Below are 24,397 nucleotides of genomic sequence, written 5' to 3' on the forward strand. Positions count from 1 at the left end.
ATAAGTGCTACCTATATTTTAATAGCTTATGTATCAATATTTGATTGTTGTTATTCATTTATTTTGAGCAAATCATGCGTTAACACATGATTTCTTCAAGAGGCCAGTTTTTCAGTGGACTGGCCTCCACCTGAGCTGCTAATGTACACACTCGATCACTCTGGGTGGTCCCCAAAGGACCACCTAACCTGAGATTGGGAGCAAGCAGAGGGAAGATTTGTCCTTTCACTGTCAGGACCTGCTCTGTGACCTGCTGGATCGTCTTCCCTGTTGGGCTGCCTCAGCCCACCAAGGGGAAACAACTCTTACTAAGCCCCTCTAAAAACAGAAGTCTTGCTACATTCTGCTACTAGAACAAGCTGCTTACTTGCCCTATATTTTCATAATTGGGAAGTGCATTTCTTTGCCTAGAAAGCAAACAAATAACAATGATATGCCTGCAGACTTCAAAAAACAATGAGATGTAATTCACATGCCATAAAATTCAGCCTTTGAGGGCTTCCCTGGTGGCGCAGTGGTTGAGAATCCACCTGCCGATGCAGGGGACACGGGTTCGTGCCCTGGTCCGGGAAGATCCCACATGCTGCGGAGCAACTAAGCCCGTGAGCCATGGCCGCTAGGCCTGCGCGTCCGGAGCCTGTGCTCCGCAACGGGAGAGGCCACAACAGTGAGAGGCCCGCATACCGAAAAAAAAAAAAAAAAAAAAAAAAAATTCAGCCTTTGAAAGTACACAATTCAGTGGCTTTTAGTGTATTCACCGAGTTGTGCGCTACTCTTATGACTATCTAGTTCCAAGGCATTTTCATCACTCCAAAAAGAAACCACACCCGGGAGTCATCATACCCCATGCTCTGCTACCTCTAGCCCCTGACAGCCGCTAATCTGCTTTCTGTTTTTATAGAGTTGACTATTGTGGACTCTCTATATAAATGGAGTTGCACAATATATGACCTGGCTTATTACACTAAGCATTATGTTTTCAATCTTCATCCCTGTTATAGTCCTTCATTCCTTTTTATGACTAAATAACATTCCATTGAATGGCTAATACCACCTTTTGTTTATCCATTCATCAGTTGATGGACACCTGGATTGTTTCCACTGTGGGGGCTATTATGAATAATGCTGCCATTAATATTTGCGAACAAGATTTTGTGTAGTTATGTTTCAACTCTCTTGGATATATACCTAGGGGTGGAATTACTGGGTCATAAGCTACTTTATGTTTAATTTTTTGAGGAACTGCCAAACTGTTTTCTAGGATGGCTGCCCCAGTTTTACAATCCCACCAATTTCTCCACATCCTTGACAACACTTGCGGTTGCCTGTCTTTTTGATCATAGCCATTCTAGTGGGCAAGGGTTATCCCACTGTGGCATTGATTTCCATTTCCCTAATGATTAATGATGTTGAGCATTTTTATACGTGTTTTTTGGCCATGTGTACATATTCTTTGGCAAAATATCTATCCAGATCATCTGTCCATTTTTAAATTGGGTTATTTGTCTTCTTATTGTTGAGTTATGAGTTCTTTATATATTCTAGATACTAGACTATCATATCATATCATTAGATATGTGATTTGCAGATATTTTCTCCCTGTGAGATGTCTCTGACAGATAATTGTAAGGCAAAAAAAAAATACAGTCCTGAGAGTCCGACCAACAGGCTTGCCCCGTGCAGCAGAGAGTATGCAAGCAAACTGGAAACTGTCACTTTCATGGCCTCAGCCTTCTCTGCTCCCACATCAATCTGGTAGCTACCTTGCATCTTGCAGTTCCTCCACTGACAGACTTACCAAAAGGGAATATCTACCTCTTCATCTCCTATTTTGTTCCTCTCCCCACTGACACCCTAACTTCCACACTTCCCAGGAAGACAGTTATGAAGCAGAAGATTCTTAAACACTGAAACATAACTTCAATCACCAAATAATAACTAGACTCCACTTCTGCTCCAATTTCATTATTCAAATGCCACCTCCTGGACGGGACGTGTGTGTTGGGGGAAAAGACCTGGGTACTCCTCCCTTTAGGCTTCCACAGTCTTTGCCTCCATTGCTTTTACTTCTAGTATGGCCCTGGACAAAACAAAGCCCTATAATTTTTATTTGGACGTGTTTGCTGGCCCCATTTGACTAGCACACCCTTAGGGCAGGGATTTCTGACCTAAGCAGTTGTTTTTAGGTTCCCAGTACCCAGCACATACCTGTCAAACTCACAATTATGGGGACCAATAAATAAGTTCATCTCTGGACTTTAGGACAGATACGAAAAGTGTGGTCCATGCCCATATAGAGATGAACTTTGCTTTATTTTAAGAGCTACATATTCATTTTAATGTGTATTTCTTTAAAATATGGCTGGTATATCACACAGTTTCATAGATATTATTGCTTAGGACCAGACTATCCTCCTAAAAAGCAAGTCTATTTAAAGAAAAAAAAAAATTCACTACTGAGTGGTTATATGTACCTACTGAGTGGTTATGTGTCCAAGGTATTTTTTCTGTATTAATTTTGCAATAACCCTCTGAGGTGAGCGCTATTATTTTCATTGCCAGCTTACACATGAGATTCTGAAACACATGTTAGGCAATTCACCCAGGTCCCACAGCTAATAAATGGCAGAACACAGGCAGACTGTCTTCAGAACCCACCCCCTAAACACTATGTTATTTTGTGCCTCTAAATAACAGATCAGCAAGGAATTTAGATAGGAGGTATGAAAATGACTACAGTTTTGAATGTAATTCCCTGTCCCCTAAGAAAATCACATAGGAAAATGAACCCTACACTGATGCAACAATACTAAACATTTCATTTTACCTGTCAGAAAGGTAGCCGAAGATCACCGCTCCCAGCAGGACTCCAAGCATAAATGTAGGCTGGATCAGCCTTCCAAACCATTCTCGGTTACACACCAGATCCCACTCAGTCACCACGGTGCTGCGCCACTTGCTCTTGTCATAGATATAGCCATCCAAGCAAGGGAAACTACTCTTATGGCCGTTATAATCATAGTTCAAACTCGACTTGTCATCCCTCCGGAACCTGTGACAGCTTGTGAGCTCCCAAATCTCACCGTCCTGTAGCTGCACTATGATGTGATCTTCACGGCCTATGGAAAACTGGGTCCAGATGTCCTCCAACCTCCAACTAGAGATATCTTGGAAAAGAACCCGACTCACATTGCCTGGGGGCCTGCAAGTATGCTGTGGGGACACTGACAAGAACACAGAAGCCAAGTAATGGATACCACAAGAGATGTTCTGGAAGGCACATATAAAATAGAGGAATATCTGGTATCTGCAAAGAGGAAAAAAAAAAATCAAGTTATTATATCTGGCCCATGGGCTAAAAAAAGACATATGCAAATATGAAAGGTCTCCATTATGCCTTAGCTTGGATAAAGGGATAAACACAGAAATAATTATAGATATGTGTGTATACATAGATGTATATATCTGTCAACAGGGCCTAAAAGCGATGATATCCCAATAGCAACAAGCACATCCGTGCCCAGATTTGGGTTCTAAATATCATTCTCCAATAAAGGGAACCAGGAAAAATGTCTGATTCTAAGACCAGGACAGGGAGAATACAAAATAAGCCTGGAGCATCTTACAGTATCAGAAAGTAAGGAAGTACTCAAAATACAAAAAACGTGGTGGCATGTCAAGGGGACAGAGGAACCAGTATGAAAGAGCTCCCAAAGGGCAAAGTTGAAACAATATGAGCAACAAAATAAAAAGCACAGTACAATCCAAAATATAAAATAAAATAAAACATTTTTTAAGAATTCCATGACGTAGTTTTAATTTCCATTTTACAGAGAGGGAAACTGAGGCTCAGGGAAGGCCAGTGACTTGCTCAGAGCACAGAATTAAGAGCTGGGAGATAAATTCAGTCTATCTTAAGCCAAAGCAAGCTCTTTCCAAGTGTCAAGATAAAACCTGAGGTAGCACGGTAATGTGAAAGTGCCATTCACCCACTAGCTCCATTAATAAAATTAGTTTCACAACATTTCAAATTATTTGAACTCCACCAGTACACATGCTGATAGCTTTTGAATAAAATGCATTCACAGCTATGTCATTTAGAAGGCAAATCAGATCTAGTCAGCACTCGTGTCATTTTTTTTTTTTAACCTGTTGAAAAACAGCCTGCACTGACAATCCTTTTAATACTTGGGGATATATGATATGATATGATGTCCCATACTATGATGTTTAATTTTACATGTCAACTTGACTGGGCTAAGGGATCCCCAGACAGCTGATAAAACACTATTTCTGGTGTGTCTGTGAGGGTGACTCTGGAGGGAATTAGCATGTGACTGAGTAAAGAAGATCGCCCTCACCAATGGGGGTGGGCATTACACAATCTGTTGAGTGCCTAAATAGAACAAAAGGTGGGGGAAGGGCGAATTTGATCTCTCTGCTTGGGCTGAGACATGCATCTTCTGCTCTCCAAAGACACTGGCACTCCTGGTTCTTGGGCTTTTGGACTGAGACCAGGACTTGCACCACCAGCCTCTTGTTCTCAGGCCTTTGGACTTGGACTGAATTATAGCACTGGGTCTCAAGCTTGCAGACATCACATTGTGGCACTTCTCACCTCCAGGACCACATGAACCAATTCCTATAATAAATCTCCTCCTACCTTTATGTATATCAATCTATCTCTTACTGATTCTGTTTCTCTGGAGAACCCTGACAAATACACCATACTTATATAAGAAAATGACTGAACGAATGAAGAAAAAAGAAAGAAGAAAGAAATCTTTCTTACAGTAGAATTCCAACTAATACCTGTAGATATTCCCTCTCTACAGAAGATGGACCTTAATTCCCACTCTTTCCCCCTTGGCTAGACTTAGTGACTCATTCCCAAAGAACATAGTAGGATAAAAGGAAACTTCACAGTGGGGAAATCTGGCAAACACTATCTTAACCGAATGTTGAAGGTTAACATCCTCAGTGACGTTGTATGGATATCACATTCCCCCTCATATGATGTGATGAACAGGCACTTCACCTTTGTGGCCTTCTTTCCAAAAACCATAACCCCAGATTAATCATAAGAAAAACAACAGATAATCCCAGATTGGGGGACATTCTACAGGTTGCCTGGTCAATACGCCTGAAGAGTGTCAAGGTCATAAAAACAAGGAAAGACTGAGAAATTGCCATAGACCAGAGAAGAGTGGGATAACATGACAACTAAATGCAATGTGGTACCCGGGATTGGATCCTAGAACAGGAAGAGGGCATTCCTGGAAAAACTGATGAAATCTACATAAAGTCTAGAGTTTAGCTAATAGTAATGTACTAATGTCTGCTTCTCAGTTTTGACAAATATCCCATGGTAATATAAAGTGTTAACAATGGGAAACTTGGTGAAGGTCACACAGGGACACTCCTTATTCTCTTTGCACCTACTTTGTAACTCTAAAATTATCCAAAAATTAAAAGTTTATTCAAAATTTTAAAAGTAAATGTAGGGTCTCCAAATTTACAGACTGAAACCAACAGTGACCTGAAATTTACTGGTCAATCTTTGCTTAGCAAATTACTCATGTAAATAAAGTGGAAAGCTGATCTTACTTAAGAAAAGAGTTCAGATTTACTAATTCCTTTTTTAAAATCAAGCACCTAAGCATCTCTACTACACTGAAAGATATTAGACTAATGGGTATTTCCATCTGCTCTTGAGAGTAATTTTTATTCTTTACTTCCCTGGAGTAACAAGTACTCAACATCAGAAAGATATCAACTCTCCCAAAGTTAATGTACAAGTTTAGTCTGTAACAGGAAAACACTGGAAATTTAAATGTCTTCCAGCAGGAGATTAGTTATATAAATTATGGTAAAAGTTATAAATGCTGCCTGGGAGATGCCAGAGGAAAAGGGCAGCATGGAGTCTTTCACTAAAGGCAAGCTCCCGGTGTCTAGAACAGACGGAGAATCACCCTGTCCAGATCATTACACAGTGGAGTCTGTGGTGGGCCAGTGTCTGACTGCCAGACACTGAGGCAATGAAGACTTGGGCACCAGATCCTCTTGCAATCAAATCCTGTTTGGGACCTAAGAGGCATCCTATAATAACAATCCTATACGAGTATGACTGAGAATGTAACATACATCATTGTTGTAAGTCTTTGACTCCTCCCCACCCCACAAATTCCAACACTGCAAACTACAACACAGCCCCCACAAACAGCAGACAGATTTTGTTGGTCTGAAGTTTACCTGCCTGCCCCTGAAGGCGTTTGGGTTTGGTTCCTAAGTAGTCTCATCACCTGGAGCAGCTCCACTGCTGAAAAGCTCACGTTTTGCTCTCTGACTACAGCCTCCCATCCTCCCAGCTTCCCCTGTTCCTCCCACTCACCCCACCTCCTGCACCATCCAGGGCTCCAGTCTTTGAATCCCACCAGCTTCTCTAGTTTGTCACCACCTTCCTGGCCTCAGGTCCTTCCCCAGCCAACCTGAACCCCACAGTTGTCACTAGAGTTCTCTACAGAGTCACACAAGTGTTTTATTCTCATTCTCCATTCACACACAGTCCCCGCAACAGAGCACCTACCCTGGCAGGCCTCTGAAGCTAGGATTTGTCTTCTCTGCCCCACCCTCAGGAGGCCTGAGGTGGGATCCAGGACTCTGTACAAGCTTAAAAAGCTTCCCAGGAGAGGGGCTTCCCTTGTGGCGCAGTGGTTAAGAATCTGCCTGCCAATGCAGGGGACACAGGTTCGAGCCCTGGTCCGGGAAGATCCCACATGCCGCAGAGCAACCAAGCCCATGCGCCACAACTACTGAGTGTGTGCTCTAGAGCCTGCAAGCCACATACTGAGCCCACATGTCACAACTACTGAAGCCCGCGTGCCCTAGAGCCCGTGCTCCGCAACAAGAGAAGCCCACGCAATGAGAAGCCCACACACCGCAAGGAAGGGTAGCCCCCGCTCGCCGCAGCTAGAGAAAGCCCGCAAGCAGCAACAAAGACCCAACACAGCCATAAATAAGTAAAGAAATAAATAAGCAAACAAGCAAGCAAGCTTCCCGTTCCGAAAAATCGAATTCCCTGGTTTAACCATATGCTGACACAACGTTCTACATTCAAAATACTTAACAATTGTTGTGGAGTCACTGGAAGTCTCATAAACAACTTGCGAGGGTGTAATTTATTACAACCACTTTGCAAAACTGTTTGGCAGCTGACCACATGCACACTCAGGTAACAGAGCAATTCCTTTCCTAGGGAAATACCCAATGAAATGTGTACATGAGCTCCCAAAAGTCATATACAACAAAGACTATTCATAATAAACCCAACCTGGAGACAATCCAAATATCTGTTGACAGTAAATGAATAAACTGTGGAATATTCATGCCATGACATACTACACAGCAATGAAAATCAACAAACTACTGTGACATACGATATGGGTGAATGTCACACAGTGTTGAGCAAAAGAAGCCAGACAGAGAGTACGTGATTTTTTACTCCAATTATACAAAGTTTAGAATCAGGCAAAACTAACCTATGGTGTTAGATGTGAGGATAGTAGTGAGTTTGGGGGAGAGAAAGGGGGCATGAGAAGGGGTCATCTGGGGTGGTAACACGTATGTGTTCATTTTATGATGATTCATCAAGTTGTAGATTAGGGTACACACTTTTCTGTATATACATAATACATCAATTTAGAAGTCTTATATTTGCAAGACCCAGGGAGAGGAAAAAGTATTCAGCAATGCCCCTGCTGAGGTGTGATTGCAATGGCTGCCAAGGCACACCCAATCTGTCCACATGGTGCCTATCATCTAGACTGCAGCCCTGGTTGGCCACCCAATCCATACTGACAAGAAGGTGTCTTCTAGAGGGGTGGGAGGGAGACACAAGAGGGAGGGGATATGGGGATATATGTATACGTAGAGCTGATTCACTTTGTTATACAGCAGAAACTAACACAACAGTGTAAAGCAATTATACTCCAATAATGATGTTTAAAAAAAAAAGACTGGCACTTCTAAATTTTAAAAATATATGTATATCTATTATGACAACAAAAGGGGTATAATTTGTGCCATGGAGAACTTTAGTGGTGCAAGATTCTAACAGCAGCATACACCCACCACCTCCATGTTAGCTGTTTTTTCTTTTCAATGTGACTTGCAGGAATAAACTATGGTCCAACATTAAAAAAAAAAAAAGATATATATAGGAGTGTATAGACGTATACAGTATGAGCATTTCTGTTTTATAGCTACTCTAAAACAATGATTACAATGATAAAAGTGTTAAATTGGGTCCATCAAGCCTCTATCATTAATGTACCAATGTAATACCACTTATTGGCTTCTTCTGAAATAAAACTAGTAAAGAAAATTAAAAACAAAAACAAAAACAAGAAGGTGTCTTACCTGAACAATACATATTTACCCAAATGCCTATTGGATGTCTCGACCTGGAATTCCCACAATGAATGTGCATTAAGAGTCTCCAATGGATCTCAGTACCTAAGTCCCAAGCCTGCCCCACCTGGAGTGTAACTGCTTCTGAGTTTAGGGCACCTCCATCCACACAAACCAGAAATATGGGGTAGGGGCAGCGCATGGGGGTGCCCTCATGGTCCTTCCCACTTCTCCTTCATGCCTTAGGTCCTGGAGGTCCCATCAATTCCACCGGTTAAAACTATCCTATCCTAGCTGTTCACACTGCCCCTGCTCCGGTCCAGACCCTCATTATCTCCCACCAGGGCTCTTACCGGGGTCTTCTCTGGTCTCTTTGCCCCAACTCCTGCCCCTCCAATGCACCTTCCATTCTTCATAGTGATCCTAATACCCAAACTGCTTAGCACGACATCAAAAATATTCTTGTGGATGACTGTAAGTGTACCCCTCACTGGCCTTCTCTCACCCTCATACTTTATACTCCATAAATAATAAACCACCTAGCAGTCCCCAAACAAACCATGCTAGTTCATATAATTATACTTTCTATGTGTTGGGAAGGTCTTGAGCGCTCTTTCAATTTGAATTTCCCTTTCCCTGTTACAAGGATAACTTCCTGAGAAAAACAAAACCCTACTTCCTTAGGTGTCTAGCATTCTAACATATCACTTTGTCCCTTATAAAGATTGTTGTCCATCAGGTGTTCCCCCCAGCCGAAGGCCCCTTCAGAAAAACAGACTTAGAGACTCCACGCTTCCACTACAGGCGGCTCAGGTTCCATCCCTGGTCAGGGAACTAAGATCCTACAATGCCGCGTGGTGTGGGCAAAATACATTTTTTTAATTAAAAAAAAAAAAAAAGAACAACAGAGACACAACATATCACCGTGCCCACAGCTGGAGAGAAACACTAATGGAAAAAGAGTCATACAGACACAATAGACAGGAAACCCAGAGGCAAGGAAAAGCAAAGATGATCAGAACCCCCAGGAAACAGACTCATGCTATCTGGGTGACAGGTGAAGAAGATTACTTTTGGTCCTAGATTTATATCTTTCTGTATAATGAAGCATAACTAATGTCATCCCATTGTGGTTAAGAGCATGGATCCAGAGCCAGACTGCCACGGTTTGAATGTTGTCTCTGGTTACTTACCATCTGGGTCTTTGGGCAAGATCCTTACCCTTTCTGAGCCTCAGTTTCCTCACGTGAAAAATGGGTTGTTGTGGGAATGTAAAGAGTTTAATACATGGAAAGCACTATGGCATACTGTAGCTGCATAAAAGTGGTAGTTGTTATGATGTTCATAAGGTGAAGTCAAAAAAGAACCTAAGGGACTTCCCTGGTGGTGCAGTGGTTAAGAATCCACCTGCCAATGCAGGAGACAAGGTTTCGATCCCTGGTGCAGGAAGATCCCATATGCTGCAGAGCAACTAAGCCCATGCACCACAACTACTGCGTCTGTGCTCTAGAGCCCACAAGCCACAACTACTGAGCCCTCATGCCACAACTACTGAGCCTGTGCCACAACTACTGAAGCCCACGCACCTAGAGCCCACACTCTGCAACAAGAGAAGCCACTGCAATGAAAAGCCCACACACCCCGACAAAAAGTAGCCCCCGCGCACCACAACTAGAGAAAGCCCGTGTGCAGCAACGAAGACCCAACGCAGCCAAAATTTTTTTTTAAACCTGAAAGGTTCATATATTGGGGGGAAAAAACACCAGTACCTATATCCATAGATTAAGTCAGCCACAAGGCTCAACATTCCAACTCTGAAATTTTAAACCACCTCTCGCTTTATCCCAAGATAACTCAAAGATCCAGGTTCTTAGATCCCCCAACACAGATGCCTGAATCTTGGTTTCCTCAACTCCCTCTAGCATGGGACTTAAGCCATGAAGTTTCTGTCACTTCAATATGGCTTCAGGACAAGTCCTGGAAACCTAACTCTTCTTAGGTGTCCCGCTTTCCTCTCTTAAAGGTGATTAGGATAATGCTTCCTCACCTTACAAATGACCAGTGAGAAATGAGAAATAATTAGGGTTTTCTGCTTAACACTTTCACTAGGTTTCCTTAAGACTAAGTAATAATAATATGCAATAAACTCTCTACTTATAAACAATAAAGAGACCAATTAGAGCAAATGCCAGAGAAAATATGGGTACTGTGATATGCTCACACTATTTTCACCTTCTGCTGTTAAGCATTGACTTGTTACCCTTTTCCTTCCTACAAGGAGCTTTCACAATCTACCCTTCCCACCAGGATGGGGACTCAGGTGATAATAATAGCCATGATTTATTGAGAACTTACTGAATGATAAGACTTTTGCATACATTATTGTGGCTGGCTAAGAGATGTCTCTCAAAATCCATTCTCCCCTTCTCCCGCCATGGTGAGCCCCGTTTGACCACGTGGGTGAGGACACGGAGCAGCTGCCCCCGGTGCTGTGGATGGCGCAGCTGCCTCACCCACTTGGGTCCCTGGACAGCCCCATGGAGCACGACCTTCCCTGCACAGTTACCAGAGAGGAACAGACCCTAACTGAGGGATCTTTTTGTTACAGCACCTAAGTATCTTAGTTAATCCCTAAAATACATGGGGAAAGAATGGTATTAGTAACTACTACCTCATAGGGTTACTGTGAGGATGAAATGAGAGGCTGAAGGTGGAGTCCTGAAAATAAACATTTGTTGTACTATTATTACCCCCATTTTACGGATTAGGAAGTGGTTAAGTCAAATGTCCAAGACCATACAGTTCATAATTGGTAAGTCAGGATCGGAACTCAGACATCCATCCCCAGAGCTGATTTTGTAATCTCCATGCTATTCTGCTTCAAGGAGGATAAGACGAGATAATATTGGGCGAGGGGTCTACATGAAGGACCTGGCTGAGTCCCAGGATGGGTGCTCAGGAGAGCACCACGGTTGACAGCATGGGCTGTGAAGGCCAATGGACGTCCAATTCTGCTCTGCTACCAACAGATTTGTGATTTAGGCGCAAGGCCTGGTTTTCTCATGTGTAAACTGAGTGATGCCACCGATATCATGGGACCGTAGTGAAGGTTAAAGAAGGTAACATGTACAAAGGACTTATGACAGAGCCGGGCACAACTCAGCATTCAATAATGCAGGTGTCAGGAGGAAGCAGGGGAGAGCTGGGACCTCCTGCCCCTCCTCTGCCTGCTCCACCACTTCTTTTTTGTGGACACTGGGAATCATAACCAACATTTGTGCAACTTTCCACCCTGGAGAACGGCACATCATCATCTCTTCACCACAAGCCTGGGAGGGAGCTAAAGGCAGGAATGATTATAATTCTCACTTGGCAGATAGGAACCTGAGGCACGGTATTCCCATGGTCACGTTCGCGGTGAGTGGAAGGCCAGGATTCCGATTGAGCTCCCAACGTCTGATCCGCACGCTGTACGGCCCCTCACCGGGCTACCTCTCCTCCCAAAACGTTCCAGGTCAGACAGAGAAGTGTTTTCTCCATGAATGAATGAATGAATACACTTTATTTTTAAATTAATTTGACAAATGTAAAGAGGGTGACAATCGTACCAAGGTTAAACCTAGGTCCCACCTTGCCGTAGCTTTGGGTCCTTGACCCACAGACTGAGGGACCTGTGGGTCCCTCAGTTTCCCAATCATTAAGATAAGGATTCACCCCCTTTGCAAGATTCCGTGGGCATCAAATAAAGCACTGTGTAGCTGGCACACATTAGGTTTCTATAAACGGAAAACAAAACAAAACAAAACAACAACCGCTAACGGTTGTTTCTGGAGCAATTCAATACCTGCCAGGCACTGAGGGAGACTCTACCGCGGGGCGGGGCGGGGCGGGGCGGGGCAGCAGTCTTCTGGTAAAGTGAAAGAGGAGCCCGTTTGGCCGATTAGAGAAATGAGCCGCCAAGAACACGCATTCCTTTACTCCTGCGAGCTGGCTTTCCAGCCGGGGCTCCGGACGCCGGCACCCGCAGACGGCGCGCCCCGGGTTCCACCTGCCAAGCGGTAGGCGCGCCGGACGAGCCGTGCACCCACCACTCCCGAAGCGAGCCCCAGCGCGCCCTGCTTGCTCTGGGGAGGTGCCGCCGCCAGAGTTCGAGAGGATGAGCCCAGCCAGGGCCAGGAGTCAGGACGCAGGCCTGCCGACTTCTCTGGGAAAGGAGGGATGGAAATGTTTTCGGACCGCGAGCTCAGCGCGAGAACCCCGTCGCAACGGGGAGAAACAGACCCCACCAGCGCCTCCCACGACTCGGCTCCCGCTCCACTCCCCCGGCACCGTCCTCCCTCCTCACCCCCACTCCAACTCCCTACCTGCCAAAGTGCCCCACGCTGTCAAAAATCAGCTCCAAGTTGCCGGACCCCACGCTGCCGCACCCCATGCTGCCGCCGTGCCCCGCGCTCCTAAGCCGGACGCGCGAGGCTCGCCTAGAGCCGGGGGCTACGGGCACAGTGCCCAGCCCAGCCCAGCCCAACCCTACCCGGCCCCCGCCCGCCGCGCCTCGGCCCGCCCCGGCTTCTGCGTCCCCCGCGCGTCAAAGTGCTCGAGCCGCGCGCGGGGCCAGGCTTTGTTCCTCTCTCTTCCCATCGAGCGTCCTCGCCGCCTCCGCCTCTTTCGCAGTGCGCTGTGCTCCCGGAGCCCGCCGTAGCACGGTGCGCCCAGCCCCGCCGCCCCATCAGACCCTGGACACTCACCACGTCCGTTTGGGTCGCCGCTCGAGGGAAGCGCCGGTGCCTGGGTAAAGGTGGTCGCCCGACAGCCCAAGGCGGGAACGCGGAGGCCGGGGTTCGGTCTGGAGCTGCGCGTCTTAAAACTGTGGCTCTCAAACTTGTGCTTGAGTCTACCCCAGCACTTGGTTTTATAGGCACATTTCTGGACTCCACTCTTGGGCACAAATACCGCTTTCTCAGAGAAGTCCACCCTTTTGAGGGCCAGGACAGGGATGTACAAGAGCAGGGCATAGAGAATGGATTCTGATGACCCTGAAAAGTGACAGGATCTTGCAGAGCTGTGTGAAATATCTTATGTTAACCACAGGACAAAGGGAACTAACTCCCTGGGTAGAAACTTAAGCAGAATAGTGAAAATAGCAAACTTGTACTTGAAGAGGATTTGAAAAAGAGGAAAGCGCATCTCCCAAAGTACTTCCCTTACTTACTTGTCACAAAGCCTGAAATAACACCATTAATGATTTATTTTTGCTATGAATAATTCTATTTTCTTTTGAAATGCAAATGCTCCTGGAATGATTAATCCATTAAGTAATAAACAATTTGGAATGGATTTTTGTTAATTAGGTAGATTCTTACTAACTAGAAAGTTTTAAGGTTGGAAATGCTGGGGACGTACACGTGTTGGGGGGAGGGGGGAGATACGGGGAAAGTTGAACTTTTATCTGCTATTCTAATTACACCAAATAGAAATGGCACAACATAGATAAAATGGACAAATTCCCTGAAAGACACAAACTACCAACACCCACTCAAGAAAAAAACAGATAACCAGAATAGCCCTATATCTATTAAAGAAATTGAATGTGTAGTTAAAAACCTTCCCGCAAAGAAAACCCCAGGCCCAAACATTTAAGGAAGAAATAATACTGATTCTGCACATAGCACTTCAAGAAAACTGAAGAGTAGGGAATACCTCCCAGCTCATTCTATGGGCCAGTATTATCCTGATACCAGAACCAGGCAAGGACATAAGAAAACCACAGACCAGTATTCCCCATGAAGATAGACATAAAAAATTCTTAAGAAAAGTTTAGCAAATTGAATGCATCTTTATATAAAAAGGACAATACATCATGACCAAGTAAGGTTTATCCTAAGAAAGCAAGAGTGGTTTAACATCTGAAAATCAATCAATAAAATTCACCATACTAACAAACTAAAAAAGAAAAACCATATGATTATCTCAATAGATGCAAAAAAAAAAAAAAGCATTTGACAAAAAACCTAACATCCCTTCATAATAAAGACACTCAACAAACTAGGAATAGAAGGTATCATGATCTGTTTCTGCCCGTAGAACACTTCTGACATGAAATGTGTGGGGTTTTGCTCATACCAACAACCAGTTCTCCAACTCTCCAAGTACCAGCTGGGTTACCTAAACGTAATTCAAATCTGACACTAACTATTGGAGTTAGTATCAGATCCCGCAAGTTGAGGGCTCAGTCCCACAATACTGTCCCCTATTTCAGATGCCAATCACAAGTCCGAGGCTTCCAGTAATTATGATAAACTGACGAAAATCAGGGTTCCCACTACCCCCTCCTCAGGTTCAATAATTTGCTAGAATAGCTCATAGAATTCAGGAAAACACTTTATTTACATTTACCTGTTTATTATAAAAGGTATTATAAAGGCTACAGATGAACAGCCAGATGAAGAGATACATAGGGCGAGGTACGGAGGAAGGAGCACGGAAGGCACACCACCTTTCCAGCACCCCATATGTTCACCAACCCAGAAGCTCTCTCAGTCTCAGTGGAGGTTACATTACACAGGCATGGTTGATTAAATCATTGGCCATTGGTGATTAACTCACACTCCAGCCCCTCTCCCTTCCTGGGAGGTCAGAAAGTAGGGCTGAAAGTTCCAACTCTCTAATGCCTGCCTTGGTCTTTCTAGAAACAAGCTCCCATTTTTAAGTTACCTAGGGGCCTCCAGCCACCTGTCATCTAATTACCATACCAGAAAGACACCTTTATCACTCTAGAGATTCTAAGGGTCTTAGAAGCTCTTGTGTCAGGAACTGGGAATTAAGACCAAATATGATAACAACAGATCCTCCTATCACCCCTATCACTCAGGAACTTACAAGGGCTTTAGGAGCTCTGTGTCAGGAACTGAGAATTAAGATGGAATATGTATTTCTTATTATATCACAATATCACAGAAGGGAATTTCCTCAATCTGATAAAAGCCATCAACAAAAAACTCATAGCTAATAGCATACTTAATGTCTGAAAGACTGAACGCTTTCTCCCTAAGATCAGGAATAAAATAAGGATGTCCACTCTCACTGCCACTATATTGTACTGGGGGTTCAGGCAAGAAAAGAGAAAAAGAAAAAGTTCTCCAGATTGGAAAGAAAGAAGTAAAACTGTCTGTATTCACAGATGATATGATAATCTATGCAGACAATCTGATGGAGTTTACAAAAAAATAACCAAAACAACCTATTAGAATAAGTGACTTTGGCAAAGTTGCATGATAACAAGATAAATATACAACAAATTAATTGTATGTCTATATGCTAGCAATGAACAACTGGAAATTGAAATTTAAGAAAACATTTTAATAGCACTGAAAATATAAATATTTAGGGATAAATCTAACAAAAAATTGTGCAAGATATATCACTAAAATCTAGGTACATGCATGTATTCTGCAACTTGATTTTTCCTCTGAATATTTGTTTGTGAAATTCATGCATATTAATATGTGTAGCTCTAGTTCATTTCTTTTTCATTATTATTTAGTACTCCATTGTTCCAACAAACCACAATTTACTTAACCATTTTCTAATTGATGGACGTGCAGATTGTATTCAGATTTTTACTACAGCAATACTGCTATAAAGAGTACCTATGTACATATATTAGAGTTTTTCTAAGGTATATACCTAGGAATGGAGTTGTTGTGTTGTAAGGCACATACATCAACTATTAAATATTGCTGAATTGCTCTCCAAAGTGGTCATACCAGTTTGTCTTCCAACCCGGAGGCTATAAAAGTTCCCCACACCTTAGTCACAATACTTGTTTCATCAGACCCTTAAACATTAGTCAGTTTCAGAGATGTGAAATGGTATTATGTTGGAGTTTAAATCTGCCTTTCCCTAATTAGTACTGAGGTTGTACATCTTTTCATATCTTCATTGATCATTTGGTTTTCCTTTCCTGAGAATTGCCTATTCATATTTTTGCACATTTTTCTATTAGGTTATTTTTATTTATTTTTATTTGTAAGGGCTTTTTTGCATATTCCAGATATGATAAGTGTTAGGAATAATTGTATTTTCAATCTCTTTATGGTGTTTTTTGATGATTCGGAAGTGGTATTTTTTAATTTTAATTAAGTCAAATCCATAAATATTTTCCTTTATAATTTGTGATTTTGTATTTTGTTTTAAATTTTTTGTTTTTCCATGAGGTCACAAAAATATTCTATTTTCTACTAAAAGTTTTAGCCTTTGGCTTTTCTTATTTAGGTCTTAAAGCCACTGGAACAGATGATTTGATTTGAGGTAAAGATCCAATTTTGGTGTTTTTTTTTTTTTTTTTTTTTTTGCAGTACGCAGGCCCCTCAACGCCGCGGCCTCTCCCGTTGCGGAGCACTGGCTCCGGAGGCGCAGGCCCAGCGGCCACGGCCCACGGGCCCAGCGGCGCGTGGGACCCTCCCAAACCGGGGCGCGAACCCGTGTCCCCTGCATCGGCAGGCGGACTCAACCACTGCGCCACCAGGGAAGCCCCCAATTTTGGTTTTTTCCATACATGTAAAAAATTGTCCCAGCACCATTTATTGAATATATTCCATCCTTTTCTCTGCATTTTCACCTCTGTCATCTATAAAGTTTCTATTTACATGTGGGTTTGTTCTGGACTCTCTAAATCTGTTCCATGGGTCTATTTACTTTTTCCTGTGCCTACGTGTCTTTATCATTTAGTTTTATGCATCTGCTCCAATCTTTTACAACTACTTCTCCAAAATAGCTCTTATCAAAGTCACCATGATCTCCATATTGCCAAATTCCATGGTCAGTTTTCAACCCTTATTTTACTCAATGTCCACCGTTAAAAAATAGTTTTTTTGTTTTTTTTGCGGTACGCGGGCCTCTCACTGCTGTGGCCTCTCCCCTTGCGGAGCACAGGCTCCGGACGCGCAGGCTCAGCGGCCATGATTCACGGGCCCAGCCGCTCCGCGGCATGTGGGATCTTCCCAGACCGGGGCACGAACCCGTGTCCCCTGCATCCGCAGGCGGACTCTCAACCACTGCGCCACCAGGGAAGCCCCCAAAAATAGTTTTAAAAGGTAAAATCATGACTCGCATACAAACATACAATGAACACGTCAATGATTTTATTTTATTTTAAAAATTTATTTATTTTATTTTTATTTGGCTGCATTGGGTCTTTGTTGCTGTGTGCGGGCTTTCTCTAGTTGCGGCGAGGGGGGCTACTCTTTTGTTGCGGTGTGTGGGCTTCTCATTGCGGTGGCTTCTCTTGTTGCGAAGCATGGGCTCTAGGTGCGTGGGCTTCAGTAGTTGTGGCTCGTGGGCTCTGGAGCGCAGGCTCAGCAGTTGTGGTGCACGGGCTTAGTTGCTCCGCAGCATGTGGGATCTTCCCAGACCAGGGCTCAAACCTGTGTCTCCTGCATTGGCAGGCAGATTCTTAACCACTGAGCCACCGGAGAAGCCCCTCTTTTATCATTAATTAATGAGGGAACTAATAAGATGTTACAATCAGTTCAAAGAAGAATTCAGTGAAGCCCAAGTATTAAAGTAATAAGGAATGCTAGAAGAGATTTACAAATAGATGCAGAACTGGTCTATCCACAGGGTAATTGCATTCCACCAGTGCAATCAGTTGCATTCCACAGGCTGCAATTCATTTCTGTGGATAAGAATCATTGGTTATGATCAGTTTTCCACAACTTAAAAAGTTATAAAATAGCTCAAAGACAATGAAAGATGAAGATAACCCTAAAGGGTATACTAGACAGGCATTCTATTTGGCAGGCGGGTGGCAGGGGCGCTCATTTCAAAATCTTTCACAGTGTTTACTGGCACCACAATATCATATTGTCCTTCTTGAAACATCTTCCTTTGCTTCTGTGCCAGCCCAGTCTCTTGATTTTCCTCTTACTTTGCCACTTTCTGTATCTCAGTCTCTTCGATTCTCCTCTTCTTCCCATTTTCTCTATATGTTGGAGTGCCACAGGGCTCTGAGCTCTCTCTTCTCTTTTTACACTCTCCCTAGTAGCATCATGTAGTCCAAGAGTTGGTAAACTACAGTCCATGGACCAAATCTGGCCTGCCACTTGCTTCTACAAATAAAGTTTTATTGGGACATAGTCATGCTCATTCATTCATAGATTACCTACAGCTGCTTTCATACTACAGTGGCAGACTTAAGTAGCTATGACCGACTGTATGACCCACAAGCCTAAAATATTTACTATCTGGCCCTTCTGTTTGCCCTTCTGCTGGCAAACAGAAAAAAGCGTACCAACCCGTGATCTAGTCCTATGGCTTTCAAAACTTAATTAATGACTCCCAAATTTATATGTCCAAGCTGACCTCATCCCAGCACTCCAGACTTGTTAATACCGCTACCTTCTCCATGTCTCCATCACCTATCTAAAAGCCACCTCAAACTTGCCATGGCCACCCTCAATCCTGCTTCTCTCCAGAACTTCCCACCTCAGTAAATGGCACCACTTTCACCCAGTTGCTTAGGCCAAAACCCTTGGTGTCTTCTTTTACTCCTCTCCCATTTTCACACTCCACATCCTTTTGCATCAGAAAATTCTAGTTGCTCTGCCTTTATAATAGAGCTTGATTCTGAACACTTCCCTCCACCCCCACTGCTAACCCCTTTATCCAAACCATCATCCCTTGCTAGATTATGCAACATCCTCCTAACTGGTCCCCTTGCTTCCTCACTTGCCCCACACAGCAGGCAACAGAAAAATATAATTCAAGTTGACACTTCCGGATGGGACCAAAGTGAGGTGGCGGGGCAGGGGCTGACACCTCCCGCAGCAACCATGGTGAATACTGGCTTCACAGTGCCTCTCGTTGTGATGAGTGTGTTCTAGGGTTTCCTCGGCTTCTTGGTGCCCTGGTTCATCCCTAAGGGTCCCAACTGGGGAGTTATCATCATTATCATCACCATGTTGGTGACCTGCTCAGTTTGCTGCTCTCTCTTTTGGCTGATTGCAGTTCCGGCCCAACTTAACCCTCTCTTTGGACCACAGTTGAAAAATGAAACCATCTGGTAGGTACCTCAAACATCATTGGCCCTGAGGAAGAAGACCTGCTCGCCAGGGCTCAGTCATTGAGGTCACGAAGAGAACTCCTCTAGATGCAAAAGCACCTCCATACCCAGACCACCTTCCCTGACTTGCCCACTTTGGCCATCAGCTGCCTTAAACATTCACACCACAGTTGAATATCTTTTTTTTTTTTTTTTTTTTTTTGCGGTATGCGGGCCTCTCACTGTTGTGGCCTCTCCCATTGCGGAGCACAGGCTCCGGACGTGCAGGCCTAGCGGCCATGGCTCACGGGCTTAGTTGCTCCGCGGCATGTGGGATCTTCCCGGACCAGGGCACGAACCCGTGTCTCCTGCATCGGCAGGCGGATTCTCAACCACTGCGCCACCGGGGAAGCCCCACAGTTGAGTATCTTATTCTAGAATGCAGTATTTTTTCCTGTCTCCTTCTTTACATTTTGATGAATGATGTGCCTATTTAATCTAAACTGTGCTGCCTCCACAAAATGTTTAGGTACTCTTCCGAGATAGAAAGTGACGTTCTTCTGAGAAATAATGTTACTATCTCCTTGGATCCTGTGGATTTGAAGGTGGCTCCTGCCTGCTCACAACATGAGAATGAGTGAAGTGTTTGAAAACTGTTATATACAGTAAGACTCCAGTGGGGCAGTCAGTAGGAGAACATGTTCAGAGGGAAAATCTGTCTCACAAGAATTATACCAAAGTTTATTTTCAGGATGAATTTCTTATTTCTGCCGTCTTTTGGAATAAATAATTTTTCTGCTTTCTATGGGAAAAAATATATATATATATATAATTCCGATCATGACACTCCTTTGCTCAGCAGCTTCCTAGCACACTTAGAATAAAATCAAAGTCCTTCCATGACCCTGGCTGCTTCTCTGACTCATCTCCTACCTCTCTTTTTCAACCACTCTTCACTCCAGCCACCCTGGCCTCCTAGCTCATTCCTCTAACACAGCAAACACACCCCGGTCCCTGCACTTTACACTTGCTATTCCTTCTGCCTCAAAACTCCTTTTTTTGTTTTCCACTTTGACTTTCTGTTTATTTTTCAATTTAAGATTATGTCCCACATATATACACTATCAAATGTAAATTAGATAGCTAGTGGGAAGCTGCCGCATAGCACAGGGAGATCACCTCTGTGCTTTGTGACCACCTAGAGGGGTGGGATAGGGAGGGTGGGAGAGAGGGTGATGCAAGAGGGAAGAGATATGGGAACATATGTATATGTATAACTGATTCACTTGGTTGTAAAGGAAAAACTAACACACTATTGTAAAACAGTTATACTCCAATAAAGATGTTTAAAAAAAAAAAAAAAGATTATGTCCCAAATAAAACAGCCACAACAATAAAACCAAACAGGGAATTCCCTAGTGGTCCAGTGGTTAGGACTCCACGCTCTCACTGCCAAAGACCTGGGTTTGATTCCTGGTTGGGGAACTAAAATCCCACAAGCCGCAAAGCACGGACAAAACCAAAAACAAAACAACAACAGCAAAAAAAAAAAAAAAAATCACGCCCCGCCTGCCACAGTCTGGAAACTTTCCTGTAACTTTTATTTTCCGTGCTTTACTGAGATATAATTGACATATAACGTTGTGTAATTTTAAGGTGTACAATGTGATGATTTGATATCTGTATAAATGGCAAAATTATTACTGTAGTAAGGTTAGGAAACACATCCATCACCTCACATAGTTTTTTGGTGAAAACTTTTAAGATCTACTCTCTTAGCAACTTTCAAGTATACAATACAGTATTGTTAACTGTATTCATCATGCTGTACATTAGATCCCCATAATTTATTCATCTTATAACTGGTAGTTTTACCCTTTGACCAGCTTCACCCATTTTTCCCTACCCCTACCCTCACCCCCTGCCCCTGGTAACCACAAATCTAGTCTCTGTTTCTGAGTTCAATTTCCTCCACCCAAGACCTCTTTCCTCAAAGAGCCATATGGCCGCTTCCTTACTTCAGTGACCTGAAGTCAGGTCACTCTAGCCCCTTACCATGCCACCTTATTTTATTTTTCTTCAACCTAATATATATATATATATATATATATATATAACTACTATATCATATATGTATATTATTACTACTATAGAATATAATCTCCATGAGGGCAGGAACTTTGACATATAGCAGGTGTGTTGAATGACTGAATACAGTAAGTACGTGTTGAATGATTGAATGGACATAATCCAAACATAGGGAATAATGAAACAAAATTTAAGCAGTTTCCTAAGTTTCTCCACAAATGAATGGAAGGAAACTAAAAGGGCCTGGCTCAAACACTACCCACCACTCAGACAAGTCTTGGGTTCTCCTAAAGAGGAGCCCACTAACAGCACACTTTCCATCTTAGAAATACAATGAGGTCATTTTAACACAAATACAGTGAGGATGTATTTCTGCCAGGGGGTGGAAGGGACATGGGCAGATAGGGAGGGGATAAAGGAAGGGGCCTAAGAGAAAACAGTGTTCGTGCATCCTTCTAAATCTAAGAGTAGTTGTTAGATTGGGTGACTTAGGGTCCCTGGCATGTGAGAAAATATTCTGATGTCCTGAGGTCCCACAGCCTCCAGATACCAGCCCTCATCCCAATGTGGACTGTCTTGTTCAATGTGGACCATCAACCATGCAAAGAGAGATGGTTTCTGTTCTCATCACCTACCTACAGACTCCCCCAGCCCATTGCTCTCCCATAGCTCTAGCCCCTTATTCCAACTCTCTACTGGACAACTCTACCCATCACACCTCAGATTACCAGAATGACCTCTCTAAAATTCCCATGTAAATAGACCATGCCATCAGTAAAATCCTTCCATGGCCCCCTGGCTTTCAGAATTGTTTCATCTCCTCAGCATGGCCTCCAAGGCCTCCCAGGACTGGATCCCTGCTTACCTCTCAAGCATCACTTCCAGTCATGTCCCTCTTCTCCAGAATTGTAAGGTTCCATTGGATCCTGTGATGAGGGATGTTCATTCACACCACCATCCCTTTGCTCGTGCTGTTCTTTCAGCCTAGAAATCCCTCCCCGCCTCCCCAACTTATTGGCTAAATCAATTAATTCTTCAGGACACAGCTCAGGTGCTGCTTGATGTCTGATCCTTGATGACAATTGAATGAAGTTCCAAGTCCTTTCTCCAGTTTAAAAAAGGTGGAGTCAGAACAATCACTTAGTACCCGTGTGATCCTGGGCAAGTCATTTAACCTCTCAAAGTTTTCTCTTGTAGGTAATAATAGTGCCAACTTGGTTATGAGTGTTAACTGAGATCAGTGTTCTCCTTTTTTTTTTTTTTTTTTTTTTTTTTTTGCGGTACGCGGGTCTCTCACTGTTGTGGCCTCTCCCGTTGCGGAGCACAGGCTCCGGACGCGCAGGCTCAGCTCCATGGCTCATGCGCCCAGCCGCTCCGCGGCATGTGGGATCTTCCCGGACCTGGGCACGAACCCGTGTCCCCTGCATCGGCAGGCGGACTCTCAACCACTGCGCCACCAGGGAAGCCCAGTGTCTCCTTAATTTTAGTATCCAGCAATTGGTGATCATCTTCACGATAATTTCTGTATCTATATATCATAATTTTATAAATATATTTTAAAATAAACTTTAAGTTGACTAACATTTTAAAACTAATATTAATATGCTTGTTTTAAATATCTTATATGTATAAAGCAGAAGTTAGTGCTGGAAACAGAAACCTCTCTAGGTGTTTCAAGAAGAGAGGGATACAATAAAAGGGATTATATGCTTTCAATATTGTTGGAAGGGCTGGAGGAGGAGTCAGGGGCCACAGCTTGAATATTTGTTTCACGGTCACACCACCATAGTTGCAGCCCAGAAGTCAGCAAGCTGCTGCAACTGCAGGTACAGCTGCTGCCACTGCAGGTGCAGCTGCTGCCACCACTGCAGCACAACTGCCTCATACCCACTTATAGGAGGAGGATTGGACTGGTAATGCTGCATAATTCCAAAAGATAATGGAGCCTATGTCATTGGCTATCTCACCTGATGTCCACTGAGAGAAGACAAATAAGGGATGAAGGAAGGGGTGGTCTAAGGAACAAAAATAATTCTGTTTTTTTATTACCTTCGCTGCTTTTATGATAACTTTTTTTTTAAGATTTTTTTTGATGTGGACCATTTTTAAAGTCTTTATTGAATTTGTTACAATATTGCTTCTGTTTTATGTTTTGCTTTTTTGGCCACAAGGCACGTGGGATCTTAGCTTCCTGACCAGGGATCAAACCCACACCCTCTGCATTGGAAGGTGAGTCTTAACCACTGGACCACCAGGGAAGTCCCAATACTCTTCCCTGAAAGGGGCTTTTATTTCCTGACCCCCATCTTCCCTCTTCCTTCCCCCCCACCTCTATCCTGCTGCTTCCAACTCTTTCATTTCCTCAAGCAGCTGTAATTGGTCATTTGCTGTAGAAGCCTGGGATAAGGCTTAAGAGAGTGGATATTTGTAAGACTGGTCCTTCACTTAATAGATACGTGTTTTACTTGTGTCTGCTCTGTATGAGGAGGCAACATGAATAGAAGATATGATCCTTTACATAAAAACTTTAGATAGAGAGAGAGATAGACAGATAGATAGACATATATGCTATATGCCAGTTACTATGCTAAGACCTTAACGTTAGTTATCTCATTTACTTCTCACAGCTCTCTAAATCAATGCTGTTCTCATCTCCGTACTAAGATAAGAAAAATGAAACACCCAGAGGACAAGCAATCTGTTTAAGGCTGCCCAAGCTTGAGAGTTACAGAGCCAGGTTCCAACCCAGCCCTGTACACTCTAAAGCTACCACTCATGACCACAACACTGGCACTGCTTGTTACAAAACGTGTGGGTTTTACAGAGTTACCGTTGAAATGACTGGAACGGAAATCTGGTGAC

The 24,397-nt window shown here is 43.4% G+C and overlaps 1 protein-coding gene and 1 pseudogene across 2 annotated transcripts in view; one reads left to right on the top strand and one right to left on the bottom strand.

Annotated features, from left to right (window-relative positions):
* SLC22A16 (solute carrier family 22 member 16) overlaps positions 1–12,883 on the bottom strand; it is a 33,966-nt gene extending 21,083 nt beyond the window's left edge. Inside the window, exons 1-2 of one of the 2 annotated variants that reach the window (XM_059083601.2) lie at positions 12,774–12,883; positions 2,828–3,307 (exon numbers count right to left, since the gene is read on the bottom strand). In XM_059083601.2, the coding sequence (XP_058939584.1) occupies positions 2,828–3,307; positions 12,774–12,841 (548 nt within the window). In that variant the 5' untranslated portion in view covers positions 12,842–12,883. The remainder of the gene's footprint in view (positions 1–2,827; positions 3,308–12,773) is intronic. The other variant, XM_067011250.1, reaches the window with a different exon arrangement.
* Positions 12,884–19,238: 6,355 nt separating this feature from the next.
* On the top strand, positions 19,239–19,497 carry LOC131768057 (V-type proton ATPase subunit e 1 pseudogene; annotated as a pseudogene).
* Positions 19,498–24,397: the final 4,900 nt, after the last annotated feature.

This window comes from Kogia breviceps, chromosome 13, assembly GCF_026419965.1.
Source record: "Kogia breviceps isolate mKogBre1 chromosome 13, mKogBre1 haplotype 1, whole genome shotgun sequence".
NCBI classification, from domain to species: Eukaryota; Metazoa; Chordata; class Mammalia; order Artiodactyla; family Physeteridae; genus Kogia; species Kogia breviceps.